Here is a 22534-nt window from a genome sequence, read left to right as displayed (position 1 = left end):
ATTCAGTTTTTTGTTAACGCTCATATCAGGAGTTTCTTGGGAGCCTGCCAGTACGGTCCTGAAAATCTCAGGCTCAGTGGGCACTCTTGCTAAATTTTGCTGATGTTAGTTCATGTGATAGGAAGTGGCTGGCAAAGTGCCATTGCCTTGGGTGGACGTTGTCAGACAGTATTAACAAGTGTTTGCTTTGCAGTCACTGACCTGGAAAGCACATGACTGAGTATTTAGAGAGGATCTGGTTCGGCTACCATGCCCCCTGTTGTGAATCTTGACCGTCAAACACTCGTGCTGCAGCTCCTGGAGTCTTAGAGTCATACCATCGTACGGCGCAGAAACAGGCTCTCCGGCCCACAGAGTCTGTGACAACTATTTCCAACACCCATTTGCACTAATCTCACATCTCACCCCATTTTATTCCACCCACATTCAACTCCCTCCAGATCCAGCCACGAACCTATACACACCCCATATTTCGCTTGGGCAGCTTACAACCCAGCGGTATGAATGTTACGTTCTCTAATTTCAAGTATGTCCTGCATTCCCTCCCTTCCCCTCCCGTCTCCACCCCCCCCCTCCCCCACCCGCGAGGCGTCCTACTAGTTCCACTGTTCGCATCCTTGTATTCCTCTCGTCCCCACACCTTCCCCAGCCAACAATGGGCCGTCATGAGCTCCACCTTTCCTGAGGTCATCTGCTGCCGACCCTGATTAGTTCTGACCTTTTCTCGCCTCCAGTTCATTCCCCCCCCCCCCCCCCCCCCCCCTGCCCTGCCCCCACCACACACTATCTTCAGTCTGAAGAAGAGTTCCGACACGAAACATCACCAATTCTTTTTCTCCAGAAACTTTGAAACGGTGTTCTGCATTACGGAACAGAACGGGGCATAAAATCTTTCAAAGGGCTATTGGGTATTAGCCAAAGAACTAAGAGTTCTCTATCCTCTAAGGCTACAAGTAACAATGTGTACATACCATCCAAAGCACACTTGTCTTCTGCATTTTTGTCCTCTTCTGCCAGCATGACCTCCTCTAAACGAGACAAAGAAAAAAAAGTAAGAAAACGGTAATTCTAATGTTGTAAAACTATCAAAGAAAATGAGAGTAGGATTAATGGCTTTTATGAACAACGATCAATGCTCTCTCTTTAATTAACCCATCAACCAAATGACTTCCTTTACAATTATCTCCAGTGCCATTCTGGCCTAACCTTATCAAAGTTATTCCCTTTGTCCTATCCAACACTCCTGCACACTCTCTGCGACCTGATACTATTTTGATGTGGCTTCGTCCCAGTCCCACTAAAAGGTCTTTGACCTGAAACTCTGTTTCTCTCTCCACAGTTGCTGTCTGACCTGCTGAGCATTCCTAGCATCCTCTGTGTTTATCTGCTCCACTCATCAAGGGGACATTTTTTTGATTTGCACTCATCAGCATCTGGCATTTTAATATTTACATGAATTTCACTTCTAGTCGAATTGCCTTTTGTCAAACTGCATGTCAAAACATTTCTCAAAGTAATTTACAGAGTGAAGAGGCAGTGTGCAGAGTTGTAACCTTTCTAAACCTCTGATAGTAATCCTGAATCAGTACATTGAATTACATTTTCCAAAGAAATTATCAGTTCAGTTTGGTTTAGTTTATTGTCACGTGTACCGAGGTACAGTGAAAAGCTTTTGTTGCGTGCTATCCAGTCAGCGGAAAGACAATACATGATTACAATCGAGCCATTTACCGTGTACAGATACGTGACAAGCGAATAACATTTAGTGCAAGTTTGGAGGACAAAGGTTTAAGGTGGATGGGAAAAGATTTAATATGAATCTGAGGGGTAACTTTTTCACAGAGAGGGTGGTGGGTGTATGGAACAAGCTGCCAGGGGAGGTAGTTGAGGCAGGGACTATCCCAACGTTTAAGAAACAGTTAGACAGGTCTATGCATAGGACAGGTTTGGAGGGATATGGACCATAAGGGATATGGACCATATCCGGGAAGGTGGGACTAGTATAGCTGGGACACGTTGGCCAGTATAGGCAAGTTGGGCCGATTGGCCTGTTTCCACGCTGTACCACTCGAGGAGTCTAAATCCAGTAAAGTCCAATCAAAGTATTTACCATATTACATGGTAAGATCCTACTCTGATGCTAAATTTAACAATTTAGTAAAAGTGCATTTAGTAGCAAAATGTAACCTTAAAAATTGTACCTGTAATCTCTTTCACATGTTGAAAATGAACTGTCAACTTCATCAAAAGATTTAACAAATGTAAATGATGGGCAGTGTAGTTTAATTTTAGAGAAAACATAAAGTATTTCCTCTGATCAAATAATATATATATAAAGTACCAGATTACTCAAATGCAGTTAATGTACCTGCTTCAACTACCACCTCTGAGAGCTCATTCCATATATCCACTAACCGAGTGAAAAAGTTGCCCTGCAGGTTGCTTTTAAATCTTTCCCCTCTCCCTTAAACCTAAGGTATGGTGACGCGGTGGCGCAGCGGCAGAGTTGCTGCCTCACAGCACCAGAGACACCGGTTCGATCCTGACTACAGATGCTTTTCTGTACAGAGTTTATCCGTTCTCCCCGTGACTGCGTGGGTTTTCTCCGAGATGTTTGGTTTCCCCCAACACTCCAAAGACGTACAGGTTTGTAGGTTAATTGGCTTGGCATAAAAATGTAAAATTGTCCCTAGTGTGTGTAGGGTAGTGTTAATAGGGTAGGGCGGCACGGTGGCGCAGCGGTAGAGTTGCTGCCTTACAGCGAATGCAGCGCCGGAGACTCAGGTTCGATCCTGACTACGTGCGCCGCCTGTACGGAGTTTGTACGTTCTCCCCGTGACCTGCGTGGGTTTTCTCCGAGATCTTCGGTTTCCTCCCACACTCCAAGGACATAAAGGTATGTAGGTTAATTGACTGGGTAAATGTTAAAAAAAATTGCCCCTAGTGTGTGTAGGATAGTGTTAATGTGCGGGGACCTAGGTTGGCAGATTCTATTATGTGTCCGTAAACAAAGATGACTGGTCAGATTTCTACGGAGAATACCTGTTCTCAAAATATTATCAACTATTATTATGAAAAGAGGTTTCATTGATGTAAATGAACCCTGCAAACATTTTCAAATAGGTCTTTGAGATCAGCTTTTATATGTAAAAACTGAGGAAACCCAAGGGGTTATTAGTGTGCCCTCCTCTGGATGTTCCTCCTGCCTGGAATTGACAAAGGAGTGGAATCAGTTGAGTTTTCACTTCCTTTGGTTTCCTCTCTGTTCTTCATTTCCCCCCCCAAAAGTTTAATTGCAGAAATCTGCAAAGCGACACTTGAAAAGAAATCTTCAAGAAAGAGCTAGATTGAGCTGTTTTCAAGAGAGAGATTTAGCTCTTAGGGCTGAAGGAATCAAGGGATATGGGGAGAAAGCAGGAACGGGGTATTGATTTTGTGAATCTGTGGAATTCAGCCACAGAAGACAGAGGAGGCCAATTCACTTGACATTTTCAAGAGAGTTAGATTTAGCTCTTAGGGCTAAAGGAATCAAGGGATATGGGGAAAAAGGAAGGGACAGGGTACTGATTTTAGATGATCAGCCATGATCATATTGAATGGCGGTGCTGGCTCAAAGGGGCCGAATGGCCTACTCCTGCTCCTATTTTTCTATGTTTCCATGGGTGATCAGCACAAAGAAACCAGACGAAATGTGCCACAGAGGCTCTTGCACACGACATATGGTGGTTGCACAAATGTGAGGTTATGAACTTTTGCACAGAATCAAACATCCGCTATATTCTCACCAGCGATATGGATCCAACGCAGGTACCTGTTGAACTCTTGCTCCACCTGCTGTTGTCTTCTTAGTTTTAGGAATGCCCGTCGGTTCTCCACTCGTTCCCGTTCCTTTGCAAACTCGCTGCAAGATAAAAGCAATTTTTCTTTGGTTCACGCTAAAAAGCAAGCAAATGTGTAAAACAAAGCGCCAGAGATCATCGTCACTTCAGGATTGTTTTCACAATTTGTAGACAGAAAAGATTTGAACGAATCTTAACGTTGGGTTCCAGTTGCAAAATAAAAGGCAGACAGAAAATGCCGGGAACGCTCGGAAGGTTAGGCAGCATCTGTGGAAATGGAAACAGAGTTAACATTTCTAGCTGAAGGCCCCTCATCAGAACTGGGAAAGAGAGAAAACTAATTTTACTTTAACGGTGAAGATCCTAAGGTACTGAGAATTACTATGACCTGACCTTGATAGACACAAAGTGCTGGAGTAACAGCAGGTCAGGCAGCATCTCTGGAGAAAAATAGGCGAAGTTTTGGGTTGGACCCATTCTTTAGACCCGACCCGAAACGTCACCAATTCTTTTTCTTCAGAGATGCTGCCTGACCTGCAGAGTTACTCCAGCATATTGTGTCTACCTTTGGCATAACCCAGCATCTAGATTTCTTTCCGACACATAATGACCTGACCTTATTTAGCAAAGCAGTCCTTGAGATTGTGTGAGTCACCAATCCCAGCGAGGTCAGGGATGCAGCCTCAGGGTTAAATAATACCATTGCGGAAGAAAAGGGGTTTATAAAACATAAATGCGCAGCAAGCAAATAAGGGCCATAATTTATCAGACTAGTGAGGCTGAAAATTTGACAGCAGATGATTTTGCATTACTGTCAGTGCCATTTGTGAAGTATTATGCCAAAAGAAATGTGTCAGGGAGAATGAAGATATAAGCAAAACGACAGATCTCCTGATGTCAAGATATCTGGAAAAGTGAATCAAGGTTAAACCACTTTTCAACAACACGAAGGTATTTATTCACAAAATGCTGGAGTAACGCAGCAGGTCAAGCAGCATCTCGGGAGAGAAGGAATGGGTGACGTTTCGGGTCGAGACCCTTCTTCAGTCAAGGCCAGCACCACCAGGATGTGCAACAGCTTCTTCCCCCTGGCTGTTAGAATGATGAGCACCCTGCTGCCCCCCAACGCAAACATACACCTCGCCTAAAACACACACGCGCACTGCACTGGCACTTTACATCAATATCAGCCACCTTGCACCTTGCACCTCGGCCCCGTGAGGAACAACATTTAATTCAAATGGAAGGTAGACACAAAATGCTGGAGTAACTCAGCGGGTCAGGCAACGTCTCTGGAGAGAAGGAATGGGTGACGTTTTGGGTCAAGACCCTTCTTCAGACCCGAAACGTCACCCATTCCTTCTCTCCAGAGATGCTACCTTCGATTTTAACCAGCATCTGCTGTTTTCTTTCCTACACATTCCTTTCATTCAAATGTATACCTTTCCGTTCGAATGACAAATAAATTATTATTGTTATTATTATTTGATTTTGCAATAGAATAGTTCACCTCCTGAAATTTAAACCGATTTGTCAGGGTGATCGGTCATAGAGTATATACCGCTGTACCATAGAGAGCATCCTAACGCATGACATCCCTGTGTGGTACCTCAGCTGCACGGAGGCAGAAAGGAAAGCTCTACAGCGGGTAGTCCATAGAGCTCAGAGGGCCATCGGAACACAGCTACCAGACTTGGAGGGCATCTACAACACACGATGCCTCAGAAAAGCCACCAGCATCGACAAAGACTCTTCACACCCCTGCAACAGTCTGTTCGAACTCCTCCCATCGGGCAGACGATACAAGGCCTTCTACGCCCGCACCTCCAGACTCAGGAACAGCTTCATCCCCAGGGCCATAGCTGCTATGAGCCGGTCCTGCTGAGCCGGATGGCCACAACGCAAAGATCAACTTGCACTTTACCCTGTCTAAAACTGTCACAATTGTTTCGTTTCGTTGGGTTGCTGTTGTCTAAATTACTTAAATTATTGCATCGTATGGGAGGCGCATTCCCAATCTTGTTGTACCCCTGGGTACAATGACAATAAAGATATATTGTATTGTATTGTATATTGTATTGTATAGTTGAAGGCATGAAAACTTGGACCTGTGGCATGCGCTTCCGACAATATCTAGCACAGCAGGGAGACTTTCTGTAGTGCAATAGACAATAGACATTAGACAATAGGTGCAGGAGTAGGCCATTCGGCCCTTCGAGCCAGCACCACCATTCAATGTGATCATGGCTGATCATTCACAATCAGTACCCCGTTTCTGCCTTCTCCCCATACCCCCTGACTCTGCTATCTTTAAGAGCTCTATCTAGCTCTCTCTTGAAAGCATCCAGAGAATTGGCCTCCACTGCCTTCTGAGGCTGAAAATTCCACAGATTTACAACTCTCTGACTGAAAAAGCTTTTCCTCATCTCCGTTCTAAATGCCTACCCCTTATTTTTAAACTGTGGCCCCTGGTTCTGGACTTCCCCAACATTGGGAACATGTTTCCTGCCTCTAATGTGTCCAATCCCTTAATGTGTCCAATCCCTTAATGTGTCCAATCCCTTAAGGACGTGCTTCCACCTGCAGCTCCTGACTGGTTGCCTTGTATTGGACTCGCTGTGGAGCAGCAGAGAAGCTGAGAACATTGTGGACAGCTCATGTAGTCCTCTGTCTTGTTTGAGCTGTTGAGGAGGTTTTAAACCAATTTGGCAGGGGGATCGGTCATACAGTAAATCTATAGTTGAAGGCAAGGTTCAATATAATGAGGAAGGGAAACTAGAGCAAAAAAAAACAACGTGTTGGAGGGACTCAGCAGGTTAGACAGAATCTCTGGAGGGAAATGGACATTTTGGGCTGGGACGCATCTTTAGAGCTTCTCCAGTGGTTTGTTTTTTTGGCTCCAGATTCCAGCGTTTGCAGTTTCTTGTGCCTCAATGGAAAGGAACTGTCAGTCTAGTAGGCAGTTGGGACATGGTGATGATAAGGCACATGGAAAGATTGGAAGGCTAACCTGCATCCAGATTAGGGAGCTGACAAGTAAGGTGAATGAACCTGGAGCATTAATCAGCATGTGGGAACGCGGTGCTGTTGGTGAGAGACTGAAAATCATGAGGGGGATAGGGTGAATGCACAGAGTCTGTTACCCAGAGAAGGGGATGTTTAAGCTGAGAGGGGTAATGGGAACCTGAGGCACAACTTTTTCACTCAGAGAGTGGTGGGTGTATGGAATGAGCTGCCAGAGGAGGCAGTTGAGGCAGATACTGAAGCAGTTGAGGCAGATAATGTAATGGCATTTAAAAGACACTTGGACAGGTACGTGGATGGGAAGGGTTTAGCGGGATATGGGCCAAACGCGGGCAAATAGGACTAGCTTAGATGGGGCATCTTGGTCGGCACAGGCGAGATGGGCCACAGGGCCTGTTTCCATGCTGTGTGACTCTATGACGCTGCCTAGCAACTGCACTCTGGTGCTCTACCGCTGCACGGTGGCGCAGCGGTAGAGTTGCTGCCTTACAGCGAATGCAGCGCCGGAGACTCAGGTTCGATCCTAACTATGGGTGCTGTACTGTACGGAGTTTGTACGTTCTCCCCGTGGCCTGCGTGGGTTTTCTCCGAGATCTTCGGTTTCCTCCCACACTCCAAAGACGTACAGGTTTGTAGGTTAATTGGCTGGGCAAATGTAAAAATTGTCCCTAGTGGGTGTAGGATAGTGTTAATGTGCGGGGATCGCTGGGCAGCGCGGACCCGTTGGGCCGAAGGGCCTGTTTCTGCGCTGTATCTCTAAATCTAAAATCTAAAAAAAATCTAAATCTAAAACCAGCAAGGGAATACAGAGTGGCAGTCATTAGCCACCACTTATGTTGAGGATTCTACTCAAACAATTGGACCTGATGCAGGGACAGAGTTGCCATCCAATTCAATGGATGACAACAATCAGGAGGGATGAAGGTGTTAGTTTACTTCAGTTGTAAAGATGTGTCCATTTAGTTAACTGTTTTTAAGTGTTTTAGGTTTTTGATATTAATAACGCTTAAATGTTTTACTACTTCAAATAGTCTGAGACAATCAAAAGTACTCAAAGGTTTGACAAGTAACTGAGCTGATGTTGTACTTTGAACAGTGCTATCTGTGAGCAGAACTAATCTCTACACTCTGTATTCTCTCTTTAATGATACTTTCATTGTGGATGGCCTGGTCATTGTACAGGGCATCAACATTTCAGAAGAAATTGGTTTCTCTGGTAGGTTCCCACCAGAATTGTAGGAGTTAACCTCAACATCTGGGCCTTCCGTTCCCTATCTACCATGCCATTTCTCCGTGACTAACGATATAACTCAGAGTTTATTTTCCATATAAGTCCAGATACACCTGTAACTATTAGCACCTGTGAATCTTCTGGAGCCATCATTGAACTTTCCACCTAACCTCCATTCCCAAACCATGCCAAGCAAATTCACAATGGATTAATCTGGCAATTACAATTTTTGAGCATTAAAAAAATTATATGCCAATTATACACAATTGAATGAACTACATTTCAAAACGCATTACAACATACTCCAGCTGTTGGTACTGATGTAGAATTAGTTGTATTTGAAATTGGAATGCTTTTTTGAAGTCACTTTATTTTTTCGAGTTTCTGCTCAAACTAATTTGCGCAAAAAACTAAATGTTTCCATTTAATTATTTAAAATAGTTTCTAAAATCTATATTGAATTATTTATAAATATTATTCATGTCCACTGCTCAGATCTTTGTTAAATGCAATATTAATGTGTAAAAGCTTTTAAAACGTGCCCTTTACTAGCCTACATAAAGCAAGGTTAGCTCAAAGAGCAGCCTCAAAGAATTGCAAACAAATAAAAGCTGTAAAACCTCACAAATAATTTCCATTTGGTTCAGATGTTGGGAAATTATTTCCAACCAACATGGAATATTGCACTAAAATTAACTTGCTCAATGTAAATTGTGCTTAACATGCATCAACCTTTTTAAGTTGCTTTGGCTGTCTTGAAGTGAATTCTAGAGGTTGAAACATCAGCTCAAAGTCTATAGTTTTAGTTTAGTTTAGTTTAGAGATACAGCGCAGAAACAGGCCCTTTGGTCGAAGGATCCCTGCATATTAATACTGTCCGACACACTAGAGCCAAGTTACACTTGTACCAAGCCAATTAACCTACAAACCTGTACGTCTTTTGGAGTGTGGGAGAAAACCAAAGATCTCAGAGGAAACGCATGCAGGTCACGGGGAGAACGTACAAACCCCGCACAGACAGCGCCCGTAGTCAGTATCGAATTCGGGTCTCCGGCGCTGCATGCGCTGCAAGGCAACAACTCTACCGCTGCACCACCGTGCCCATTATCATAGCGTAGGAGTTCTGGATAGGTTGAAACTTGTAATTTTGAGACACAACAAGGAATAGTCTTGTGCAGATTTTCCACGTAGTGAGGTTCCAATTTGCTTATGCCGATTTATGTCCAGTCCAAATTGGCCTTGGATTCACTTCGGAAGATCAATCAGTGATACGAGGAAGTGCCAGATTATTTCATTCAACGCAAATAACAGGGAAAGTAAATTAAAGAGAGGGGAGAAAAGATCGGATTAGGAATGAGAAACAATTTAGAACAAGTTATTTAAATTTAGTTAATTTTTTTTATGTTCCACTATAACTGAAGACAACTTCAGAGTATCCCAAGGTCTTTTAAAGCCAGTCAGGTACTTCTGACCTGTGGTCACTTTCAAAATGAGTGGGACAGTGCTCAGTCGGTCTATAAGTCATTATTTTCTTACAAGAACTGTGCTATGACCCAGATCACACATTTTTAAGATAGAACTTAGAACAGTATAGCACAAGAACAGGCCCTTCAGGCCACAATGTTTGTGTTGAACATGATGCCAACCAACTTTTATCTGCCTGTGCATTATCCATACCCCTCCGTTCCCTGCACATCCATATGCCCACTGAAAAGTCTCCTAAATGCCACTATCGTATCTGTGAAGTCCTATAAAAGTGCAAAATGACTTCTGACACTTATACTCAATGCCACGACCTATGAAAGAACGCATATCATATGCTTGCCTGACTACTCTATTCACTTGTGTTGCCGCATTCAGAGAGTTATCGAATGTGGTAAGGTTTTAATGCTAGTACCTCTGTACATGAATGGAGTTAAGGGTCATGCCATTAATTGTATATTTTCTCCTTACATTTGACCTCCCAAAGTGCAACATCTCACACTTGCTCAAATTAAACTGCACCTGCCAATTTTCTGCCCATTTCTCTAGTCAATCTGAATCCCTGTACGTGTCCAAGTGTGTTTTCAATGTTTTTATTGAACCTGCCTCAACTACCTCCTCTGGCAGCTAATTCCATACACCCGCCACCCCCTCTCCAGCCTCCCTCTGACCAAGGGTTGCAGACTCTGTCTCTTTCCACAGATGCTGCCAGACTTACTGAAATTTTCAGGTATTTTCAGTTTTTGTTGCAGATTTCCGGCATCTGCAGTTGGTTTATTGATATTCATGGCACACTTTGGGTACGAATTAACAGAACTTTATTGTCATTCGGTACAGATACCGAACAAAATTACAGCAGTCACAGAACACAACAAAAAAAAGAAAAGAACACAGGACACACGACCCCAACACAAACATCCATCACAGTGACTCCAAACACCCCCTCACTGTGATGGAAGGCAACAAAACTTCCACTCTCTTCCCCCCGCACCCACGGACAGGCAGCTTGACCCCTACCAAGGCGACCGACACACACAGCCCCCGCCAGGGGATGGAAGGCCCCGTGGCCGAGCCGCACCGGGCACTGAAACGTCCCGCCGCCGCGCCGGCGATGTTAAGTCCAGCGGCCAAGTCGCGCCGGGCGATGGAAGGCCCCGCGGGCGATGGAAGGCCCAGCGGCCGAGCTGCGCCCCGGGGAAGAGACCTAATAAAAGAAAGGTTTCCCCCACCCCACAACCCCCTGCCCCGCCCCATCCCACCCCCCCACACATACACAGCCAAAAACAGAAACAAAAACCATCCCAACACCGACACACAAACAAAAAAAAAAGGAAAAAAGACAAACAGACTGCCAGCGAGCCGCAGCCGTTAGGCGCAGCCACACGTGAATATGAATTATGATTGGTGTTTATGTGACTGGAAGCCTCTTACCACCAGGCTTTCAAAAGATCTGGATGCACATTCCCCTGTTTTTTGTAAATCTGTATGAATGGTCTATTGGTTTAGTGTAGTTTAGAGATACAGCGCGGAAACACTGAGTCCACACCGACCAGCGATCCCCGCACACTAACACTATCCTACGCACACTAGGAACAATGTTTTTACATTTATACCAAGCCAATTAACCTACAAACCAGTACGTCCTTGGAATGTGGGGGGAAACCGAAGATCTTGGAGAAAACCCAAGTGGTCACGGGGGAGAACGTACAAACTCCATACAGACAACACCCGTAGTCGGGATCGAACCTGGGTCTCTGGTAGCTGTAAGTGCTGTAAAGCAGCAACTCTACCGCTGCGCCACTGTGCCGCCCAAATATTTAATGATCAGTGAGAGTGCAAGAGGCTGGCCACGAGGAGGAGAGTCGCAGACTACAGCAAGATGTATAGATGATTTGGTCTCTTGGACAGACCAGTGGAAAGTGGGACATAATCCAGAAAAAATTGAGGTGCAACAAGAATGGAGGTGGTGGATATCCAACTCATTATTAAACCGATCCCAACAACTCCCAGGTTAACACTATTTCACACTCTATTTGTCAAAGGGGTTTACCCACAGAAATTGGTCTTTCAAACGGGCTATAAAAATCCACATTTCGTAATCAACAGAAAAAGGCAAATGGGATGATAGTGAGTGGAGTAGAGGAACAAAGAAATCATGGGGAGTTATTTCAAGGAAACCCTGTTTTAATTCAAAGATGCTGGAGAGAAAGGTTTCCAGCAGTTCCTATTACAAAAGAACTTGCTTTCCAAATTACCTTGCTGGAACACAGTAGATGAAGGGAGTAAGTCCAAAGTTACTTCAGCAGTAGCATTCTCTAACTGAAGAGTCGCAGATAGAAAGAAAAAATATCTTGTAAATTATAATAAGCACTTTACCAAATGAATCCTCAGAACCAGCCAAAGCCGTACACATTTCCTCAGCATAACCCAGCATGCTCCAAATTTCTGTGACAATCCCAAGCCACAAATTATGCGATAATTTTGAGAACTATGATACTGGAAATGTATTCAATAAAATGGCACAACAGCATTGTTGCAAACCTATAATTTGCATTAGACTCTAATCTGACAAAACAATGTCCCCATCTCCAACTGATTTGATATGTTTATATCATGTGTCAACTCCATGAACCTTTAGCTGTATCTTGCCCTTCACTGCTCCACTGACCCTTATGAAAACCATTCATCTGTTCAAAATTACGCAATAAATCTTTCTTGTATTCAGAAAACATCTTCAGGGAACTTCCCTTGGAGGGAGAGGAAAGAAAAAATTATATTTAAAAATTCTCCCATTGTGATAGTAGATATCTGACAGACCATAAGACCATAAGACAGAAGAGCAGAATTAGGCCAATCAGCCTTTTGAGTCTACTCCGCATTAAGTCGTGGTTGATCTATTTTTCCCATCTCAACCCCATTCTCCTGCCTTCTCCCTTTTGACACCCTTACTAATCAAGAATCTAACAAGAACATTGACTTCTCCAACTTTTGATAGTTCCTCTGTCCCTCTCTTCCCCCCTCTCCCCCTTCCCAGTTCTCCCACTGTCTTCCTGTTTCCACCTATATCCTTTCTTTGTCCCGCCCCCCTGACATCAGTCTGAAGAAGGGTCTCGACCTGAAAAGTTACCCATTCCCTCTCTCCTAGATGCTGCCTAGCCTGCTGAGTTATTCCAGCATTTTGTGATACCTTCGATTTGTACCAGCATCTGCAGTTATTTTCCTACAAGAATCTATCAATCTGTGCTTTCAAAATAACCCAATGACGTGACCTCCACAGCCATCTGTGGCAATGAATTACCAAGCTCTGGCTAAAGAAATTCCTCTTCATCTTCATTTTGAACGTATGTCCTAATATTCTGAGGCTTGTGCCCTCTGGTTCCAGACTCTCCCATTACTGGAAACATCGTTTCCACGTCCACTCCATACAGGTCCTTCCCTATCCAGAAGGTTTCAATGAGATTCCTCCCTCAACCTTCTAAATTCCAGTGAGTACAGGCCCAGAGCCTTCAAACCCCCTTCATGCGTTAGCCCAATCAGACCCGGGATAATTCTCGTAAACCTCTGCAGGAGAGAACAGAATGTCTCCAAATTCTTGTTTATTTCTGGATGGACAATAATACGTCATGACAGTTCCAGTTGTGAAAAGGCAACCCAGCCATGGCGGAGTCGACTCGTGATTAAATGGCGGAGTAGACTAGATGGGCCGAATGGCCGAATTCTGCTCCTAATAGCAATGAACTCCCATCTAAATGCTCTTTGAATGTGGTGACAATTCTGCCTTCAAAACATATTCAGTAAGTTCCAGATCCTTTTCGAACCCTGGCTGAATTTCTTTGTCCTAATCCTTCTTCTAATTTTCTACCACTTACTTTAAATATTTCCATCCCCACCCCTCCAACCCCAAACCCTCACTCCCCGTCCCCATTCATTTACTTATCTGCTGAAGGAAATATGAGCAACTACAATGGACTGTTTCTTCCCTTGCACTAAAGACTTCAGTTTTGCACCATTTATTATGTTTATTGATTTATTGTATTATTGAATAGTATATTCAATATTTTGAATATTTCAATATTCACCATTTTGCACCTATTATTATGTTTATTGATTTATTGTATTATTGAATAGTATATTTATCTGTGTGTTATTGCTGTTGTGGGCATTTTAAGTGAGTTAGAATTTTATTGTCCCTTTATCGGCACATCTGACAATGAAACATTCTTGACTCCAAAGAAGCCAAAGTGGTCGCCTCTGTGTGGAGCCGCAGAAGAGAAGCAAGGTTCTTGATGAGTATTTCTCCTCTGGTTACTGTGGAGAAAGATGTGAAGACTGGTCAACTTGGAACAATTAATGAAAGTGTCTTGAGGACAGTCAGTATTACAGTCGAGGAAGTGCTGAATGTCTTAAGGCGCATGAACGGGAATAGATGTAGAGATACAGCTCGGAAACAGGCCCGACCGATGATCACCCCGAACACTAACACTATCCTACACACTAGGGACAATTTAAATTTTTACCAAAGCCAATTATCCTTTTAAACCTGTACGCCTTCGGAGTGTGGGAGGAAACCAGAGCACCTGGAGAAAGCCCACACGGTCACAGGGAGAACGTACAAATTCTGTGCAGGCAGCACCCATAGTCAGGATCAAACCCGGGTCTCTGGCACTGTAAGGCAGCAACTCTACCACTGCGCCACCCAGGTCTCCCAGGCCTGATCAGATATATCCAAAGACATTGTGGGAAGCTGGAGAATAAATTGGAGTCACCATGAGATACATGAATGATTAGACATGGGTGAGGAACTGGAAGACTGGATGGGGGCTAATGTTGTGCCTCTACTTAAGAAGGGCTGCAAGGAAAGGCCTGGGAACCAGAAATAGGGAGCCCAACTGGATAGATAATTGGCTTCATGAACGGGAGCAGAGGGTGATGGTGGAAGTTTGTTTTTTGGACTGGAGGCCTAAGACAAGTAGTGTGCTTCATAGACCAGCGCTGGGCCCATTGCAGTTTGTGGTTATTATCAATGATTTGGAGGGAAAGCACAAGGTATGATTAGTAAGCTTGCAGATAACAGGAAAGTTGGTGGCATTGTAGATAACAGAGATGGTTATCAAAAATTGCAGCAGGATCTTGATGAGTTGGACAAGTGGGCTGAGAAATGGTTAATGGAGTTTAATACAGATAATTTTGAGGTATTGCATTTTGAGAAGTCAAACCGTGGCAGGACCTTCATAGTGAATGGCAGGGTTCTGGGTAATATTGTAGAGCCGAGCGATCGAGGAGTGCAGGTACATATTCCTTGAAAGTGGCATCACAGGTAGATTGGATGGTCAACAAGGCTTTCAGCCCATTAGCCTTCATCAGCCAGAATATTGAGTATAGAATTTGGAATATTATGTTGCAGTTGTACAAGATATTGGTGGGGCCGCATTTGGTGTATTATGTTCAGTTTTGGTCACCCTGTTATAGAAAAGATGTTGTTAAGCTGGAAAGGGAGCAAAAAAGATTTACGAGGATGTTGCCAGGACTCGAGGGCCTGAGCTATAGGGAGAGGCTGAGCAGGCTAGGACTTTATTCCTTGAAGCGCAGGAGTACGAGGCGTGATTTTACCGAGGTATATAAGATCATGAGGGGAATAGAATGGGTAAATGCACAGAGTCTTTTGCCCAGATTAGGGGAATCAAGAACCAGAGGACATAGGTTTGAGGTGAGGGGAGAAAGATTGAATTGGAATCTGAAAGCCAGGTTTTTCACACAAAAGGAGGTGGGTATATGGAATGAGCTGACAGAGGAGGTAGTTGAGGCAGTTACTGTCACGACGTTTAAAAGACATTTGCACAGGTACATGGATAAGAAGGGTTTAGAGGGATAAGGGCCAAACGCAGACAGGGAGTAGTGTAGATGCGCATCTTGGTCAGCCTGGTCAAGTTGGGCCGAAGGGCCGGTTTTCCATGCTGTATGACTCTATGTCTCCTGACTCTTCAAATTCTCTTTCTATTTTCTCCATCAAGACACTTCAGAATTTTATACACTCCATTCTCCCCAGCCTCCTTTGTTGTAACAAAAACATCATGAGCCCATTCCAGCTTCATTCATAGCTACAATTTTCCAGTCCTGGCTATTTCTTTGTAAATCACCTTCTCTGCACCCACTCCAGTGCAATCACATCTTTCTATAATTAACCCACTGCTCAAACTGTGGGAGATCTAGCACATCCTGATAACCTGCCCGCTCTTAAATTCTATGACTCGGCCAGTTAAAGAAACTACCCTGCATGCCTTATCAGCCATGGTATTATCCCACCTTTTGAACGACACAATCTCTTTGTTCCTTCACTCCAATCAGTTTCCCACCATTTGCTCTGTAGGAATTAGCTTTACCTCACATTTGCCCGGATTAAATTACATTTGCCATTTTCCTGCCCAACTGAATCGCCAACCTTCCTCACTTTAATGTTTCATGAGTGCAGCACAAGAACAGGCCCTTCTGTGCTAAAAATGTGGCAAAGTAATCTCTTCTGCCAGCACGTGATCCATGTACTCCCATTCCTCGCATATCCATCTGCTTATCTAAAAGCCTCTTAAACAGAACAATTGTATCTGCTTAAACCCGCATCCCCGACAGCACGTTCTAAATACCCACCACTCTCTGTCATCTCCTTTAAACTTTCCGCCCCTGACCTTAAAACTTTTCCTTTTACTCTTTGACATTTCTACTATGGGAAAAAGGATCTCACTGAATACACTATCAATGCCTCTCTTAATTTTATATACATCTATGACTTCCGACACGACAGAGCAAACAATCTACATTTATCCAACCTCTACTTACAGCGAACACCCGAGAATTCAAGCAGCATTCTGGTAAACCTTTATGCATCCTACCTGTAATGGAGGGACCAGAACTGCGCACAATGCTCCAAATGTGGCCCATGAGGTTTTATAAAGGTGCAACATGACTTCCTGAATCTTATACTCCATTCCTCAAACAATGAAGGCAAGCATAATATTTACCTTCTTTACCCTCTTATTTAAATGTGTGACCACTTTCAGGGAGCTTTGGACTTGGACCCCTAGATCCTTTTGTACATAATGCTATTTGTGTGTCTTGCCGTCAACCGTATACTTTCTCCCTACATTCGACCTCCCAAAATACAACACCTCACATTCGCTTGGATTAAATGCCATCTGCCATTTCTCCACCCACATCTGTAACTGATTTAAATCCCACGGCCATAGTGAGGCCCACCGGAAATTGGAGGAACAGCACCTCATATTTCGCCTGGGCAGCATGAACATCGACTTCTCCAACTTTAGATAGTTCCTCTGTCCCTCTCTTCCCCTCCCCCTTCCCAGATCTCCCTCTACCTTCCTGTCTCCACCTATATCCTTCCTTTGTCCCGATCCCCTGACATCAGTCTGAAGAAGGGTCTCGACCCGAAACGTCGCCCATTCCTTCTCTCCCGAGATGCTGCATGACCTGTTGAGTTACTCCACCATTTTGTGAATAAATACCTTCGATTTGTACCAGCATCTGCAGTTATTTTCTCCCTTTACAATGTCAGAGACCCGGGTTTGATCCTGACTACAGGGCGGCATGGTGGCGCAGCGGTAGAGTTGCTGCCTTATAGCACTTTCAGCGCCAGAGACGTGGGTTCGATCCCGACTACGGGTGCTGTTTGTACGGAGTTTGTACGTTCTCCCCGTGACCACGTGGGTTTTCTCTGGGATCTTTGCTTTCCTCCCACACTCCAAGATGCACAGGTTTGTAGGTTAATTGGCTCGGTATCAATGTAAATTGTCCCTAGTGTGTGAAGGGATAGTGTTAATGTGCGGGGATCGCTGGTTGGTGCAGACTCGGTGGGCCGAAGGGCCTGTTTCCGCCCTGTATCTCTAAACTAAACATTGGGTGCAAGGTCGATGGCATATTGACCTATGTGCTTTAGAACGGTGGCAATCTTTGAGAAACACTGATTAGCTTCAGTATAGATGAGTTTGGATTTAAATGCAAATATTTCCTTCATTTATATGAACAGATTACTGAAGGATCATGACTGTCATACAACAAATGCCCTCATGCAGATGCTAACCATTGCAGGTGACTCTTTTGCAATTCTTGCAGTTTTTATGAACACATATTCTGAATGTAAATTTAGGCTCGAGTTGAATTCAAAAGGTTTTCTCATTCCACTGACAACAGCTCTTTAATAAAACCTGAACTGACACGTCACTCATTGGTCGGTTTCTATAGAAATGCCTTTCCCCCCAAAACCAAAATAAGAATTTCACCCACGGTCTTTCTAATTTAATTTTTAAGAAATCTCTTCTTCGCTACGACAATTAAGGTTGGACACAGTGAAGGCTTAATGACGTGTTTACATTTATTTCTGCCTGTTAAAACATTCAGATTCACTGGGGACAGATAGCGAAAAGCATCAACACCATCTGGAACCTCAAATAAATTCAATGCCCCAGGCACAAGTATGGTGATGCATTCCTGACTTTTACATTGGGGGTGGTTATCTTATAACAAACAATGTGCCCTATTTGTATTCGTAAGGAACTGAGCACTAGTTTCAGCTGGAAACCACTTTTTATACCTGCTGCTGGGCGGTGGAGCGGCGCGGGTCGAAACGGTCGCTGGGGGAGCGTCCTGAATCAGTTATATTAGCCTAAGTTTACATGGTCCAGCTTAGGGTAAGGTTAAAATCTCAGTCAGCTTGTGCAAAATGGGCAGGCGGAAACTGAATACTTTCCTTAATATCTCGTTCATTCTTTAAACTCAGTCACCTGACCAGTATTGCTTGCTATAAATGTGCTTTCCTAATACTTCACATCTTCCAAAACTCAGAAGGGCTGAGCAAAACTAACACACTAGTTTTATGTTCATTTTCACAATTGAAACTAAATTTAAAAAAGGGTATTTTAAAAGATCGTTTGCAATCTCTCACCTGCTGCATCACCAATAAATCATATTGATTCCCCCATTTCTGCTGTAGGTTGATCATGGAGTTGTACAGAACAGTGGTTGACGCTTTGACCCGCCATATCCATGCCAAACACCTTTCCTATCAACATGAGAGTACTGTTTGCCCACATTACGTCCATATCCTTGTATACCTTGCGCATTTAAAATCGTTCTGGCACGTTTATTAAGAAAATGTGCGACGGAATGGCATTGAGTCCATTCAGCCCATCTATCTGTGAGCTGTAGAATGGCCCTGTCTTTTCCATGCCTTAGCAAATTCAAATAATGTTTATAAAATGATCTTGGAAGTACTTACTGGTTTTTGAAATGTCTTTTAACTAAGCCAGGCTGCGTGACATTCCCTGTCATGTGTGGGAAGGAACTGCAAATGCTGGTGTAAACTGAAGATAGACACAAAAAGCTGGAGTAACACCACGGGTCAGGCAGCATGTCTGGAGAAAAGGACCAGGCCCCTTTTCCTATTCCTTTTCTCCAAAGATGCTGCCTGACCCGCTGAGTTACTCCAGCTTTTTGTGTCTATCTGACGTTCTCCATTGCTTTGTGCGCATGGACAGCTTGTTGTGCTCCTGCTCCCACTCTCCACACCACACAATCCTGCTACAGTGCACAGGGCAACATCACAGTGCAAGCTTCCTTTCCCAGGACCCATTTGGCTCCTCAGTGTGAACTGCAGCCACCCGGACCATCGCTACACATGGAGTTGCCATGGAAACTGTGAGCAGAGCAGCCTACCGCCAATGCAGTACAGCATCAACACGGCAAAACGAACAACTCTCTGCATTGAGAAAGCTGCCTAACCTTCTCCTCCAATGGCCCCTAACACAACTCTCTCTCCCAACCACTGCATAAAATAGTTTAAAATTCCAGAGCTTATGTTTGAAAGTTAAAGATGGCCAAAAGTTGGGACTCAAATTATTCAACATTGTACACCAACCAAAACACCCAGGAATGTATGTTGCAAGGGAGGGCAACAGTTACTGGGAGAGTTAATACAGTGGCTCAAAATTATGAGGTGATTTGATAGAGTGAATAACAAGACTGGTTGTCATGGGGGATATGGGACTAGCGTGGATGGCATCTTGTCGGCATGGACAACTTGGGTTGTATGATTCTATGAGTGAGAGCCGGCAACTAGAAGGTGTACAGATTTAGGTCAACTGGCTATAAAACCAGTTGGGGAGAAGCTATTAAATTCAGTAAGCTACTGTGATTGCCAACGACACCACACGGATCATCACCGGCTGCCTACGCCCTACTCCGACCGACTCGCAGGTATCGCACGTGCCAAGCTTCGCAGAGAGTTCTTCACTCATAGGTCGGTGTGCAAGGCCCCATCGGACGCCAAACATCCTTTGGCCCAGGATTCACAGCGACTGGGACCTCAACGCCTGTCATCTCATCACCCTTTCTCCCGTCACGCTGCGACCCTCTGTGGCTCCGGCTTCAACACACTAGGAGCATGGAGAACCAGCTGGGAACAGACATCGCCACCTCCTCAATTCACTGTCGCACCGAACACCACAGCCCCACCCGGCTTGGACATGCCCCACAAAGAGTGGGTCGCCCTGAACTTGCTCCGCACAGGGGTCGGCCGGTTCAACGCCAACATGCATCGTTGGGGGTTGCGTTTGTCAGCAGCCTGCGTGTGTGGAGTAGACCAGCAAACAGCGCAGCACGTCATTTTCGACTGCGCTGTCCTCCGCCCCCTGGTGGAGGGGTAGACCTTACGGCCCTCGACAACAGCACATTGCACTGGCTGCAGCGCCTGGAGGGCGTTACATAACCTCTGCTGCCTCAAACGCAAGAAGAAGAATTGCCAATGTACCAAATGACAGGCTGGTGGAAGCAAATTCAACAATAAGGAAACCAATAACACTTGAGTGGGCCGTGTATGAGGAAAGGGTCAAGGAATACCAATAAAAACCTGTTCCACAAGAAGCCAGACATTGTGTGGGCCCCACATGAGTTCCCATCACTGCAGGTGTGATCTGGAGAAAGTGAGTGAAGTTGAAGGGTATCTGTTCGAGATAAGGATGAGTTCAGCCACGTCAATGGCTGTGTTGGTGGAGAAGAAAGGACCTATTGCCCTACCTGTCCTTGATGTCACCTAATTTATACGGTACCTCCTGGAAAATCCCTCTGTGGGGATTGCTTTACCTGTGGACCAGAGGTCAAGCTAAGCAAAAGTGGCTCACAGCTTAAGATGCAGGTCAGCCATCACCGAGATGAATGCCAAAGCTGGGGCAGAGAGCTTTGGCATTCTGTATCCTCCTGTTCTCAAGCTACCAAATCCTGGAGTCAAAATTAATAGGGGGGGGGGGGAAGAAAATCAAGCAAAAGCATCCAATTTTTAGAAATTAAAGTCACAATCTGCAGCAGCCAAATTAAACAGTAGTTGAATCACCTCAGTACAGTTATGGAGTGAATGTCACAAAGTTCCCAGTTACCAAGGTTTAATTATTTTAGTTTTTTTTAAAGTTTTAGTTTTAGAGATGCAGCGCCAGCCAGCGATCCCCGTACACTCGCACTATTCTACACACGAGGGACAATTTACAATTTTTCGCTGAAGCCAATTAACCTACCAACCTGTATGTTTTTGGAGTAAAGTTTTTTTTAATAGATTTTTAGGATAAAAACACAATCTTATACGACCTACACTGATGTTTAACTGTGGATGGCTCGATTGTAATCATGTGTTGCCTTTCCGCTGACTGGTTAGCACGCAACAAAAGCTTTTCACTGTACCTCGGTGCATGTGACAGTAAACTAAACTCAACTTAATATGCATAGAAATGCCAACCCGACATGGTTGAGGACATCTGTTTTTTTAATATAAACGTTTCCCCTTCTCGATCCAGAAACCCCGTGAGTGTTCAAATGATGGGAGCTCTTCAACTGGCAGCAAATCCTACAGGTACAAACCATTTGTTTGCTGGCAGAGGCAATCTGTCACTCAGTGGGCTGATTAACAGTGCAGCAGACAGCAGTCAGCGGTGATTTATGTGCTGCCGAGCTTTGCTCGGTTTCAAGTGACCGACCGAGCAAAGGGATGGTAGACCGGTTGGTAGTCTGCCACAGGTGCAGATCTAAAACTTCACAAGACAAACTTCAGTCATTCATCAGACGAAATGTGTAGGAAGGAACTGCAGATGCTGGTTTAAACCGAAGATAGATACAAAAAGCTGGAGCAATTCAGCGGGACAGGCAGCATCTCTGGAGAAAAGGATTAGGTTCCTTTTCCTATTCTTTTTCTCCAGAGATGCTGCCTGACCCGCTGAGGTACTCCAGTTTTTTGTGGCTCTGGAGAGAAGGAATGGGTGACGTTTCGGGTCGAGACTGAAACCTGAAGAAGGGTCTCGACCCAAAACGTCACCCTTTCCTTCTCTCCAGAGATGCTGACTCCAGCATTTTGTGCCTGCCTTCAGTGATTCACCAGCTGCTTTAATCCACCTCCATCTGTATCTTCTTTCCAACTTTCCTATCTCCCTTTGAAACTAAAATATATTTTGTTTTATTCCAATACACCCCAGAGATATTTCCTCAGCACGTAATTTGTTAGAAAAAAAAGAGTAAACACATTGACATAAATGGAATCATTTTGCTTCAAATTACCGTCACACTTTGATTTTAAAATTCTCACTTGTTTTCCAATCCCTGGTTGCACTTTATCTCTGTGACCAACTCCAGCCAAGAGACAATCAAAGACATTTCTCCAGTTCTGGTGACTTGATATACTTAATTTATTTGGTCATACAACTGTAGATAGGACTATGGTGGCCAACATTTTGTGCTCTGAAGTTCACTCTCTGAAACATAGAACCTGCAACACGGAACAGGCCATTCGGCCCACAATGTCTATGCCAAACATGATGCCATTCGGCCCACAATGTCTATGCCAAACATGATGCCAAGTTAAAGTAATCTCCTCAGCCTGCATGTGATTCATCTCCCTCCATTCCCTTCCCTGCAG

The 22534-nt window shown here is 44.4% G+C and overlaps 1 protein-coding gene across 1 annotated transcript in view; it reads right to left on the bottom strand.

Moving 5' to 3' along the window:
• The window catches only part of cacna1ba (calcium channel, voltage-dependent, N type, alpha 1B subunit, a), a 542697-nt gene that overhangs the window by 179846 nt on the left and 340317 nt on the right, over window positions 1-22534 (bottom strand). The window contains exons 9-10 of the mRNA XM_078425960.1: window positions 3786-3901; window positions 972-1028 (exon numbers count right to left, since the gene is read on the bottom strand). Coding sequence (XP_078282086.1) covers window positions 972-1028; window positions 3786-3901 — 173 coding nt within the window. The remainder of the gene's footprint in view (window positions 1-971; window positions 1029-3785; window positions 3902-22534) is intronic.

Source organism: Rhinoraja longicauda, chromosome 31, assembly GCF_053455715.1.
Source record: "Rhinoraja longicauda isolate Sanriku21f chromosome 31, sRhiLon1.1, whole genome shotgun sequence".
Classification (NCBI taxonomy): Eukaryota; Metazoa; Chordata; class Chondrichthyes; order Rajiformes; family Arhynchobatidae; genus Rhinoraja; species Rhinoraja longicauda.
The sequence above is the reverse complement of the archived record's forward strand: the minus strand, read 5'-3'. Positions and strand labels throughout refer to the sequence as shown.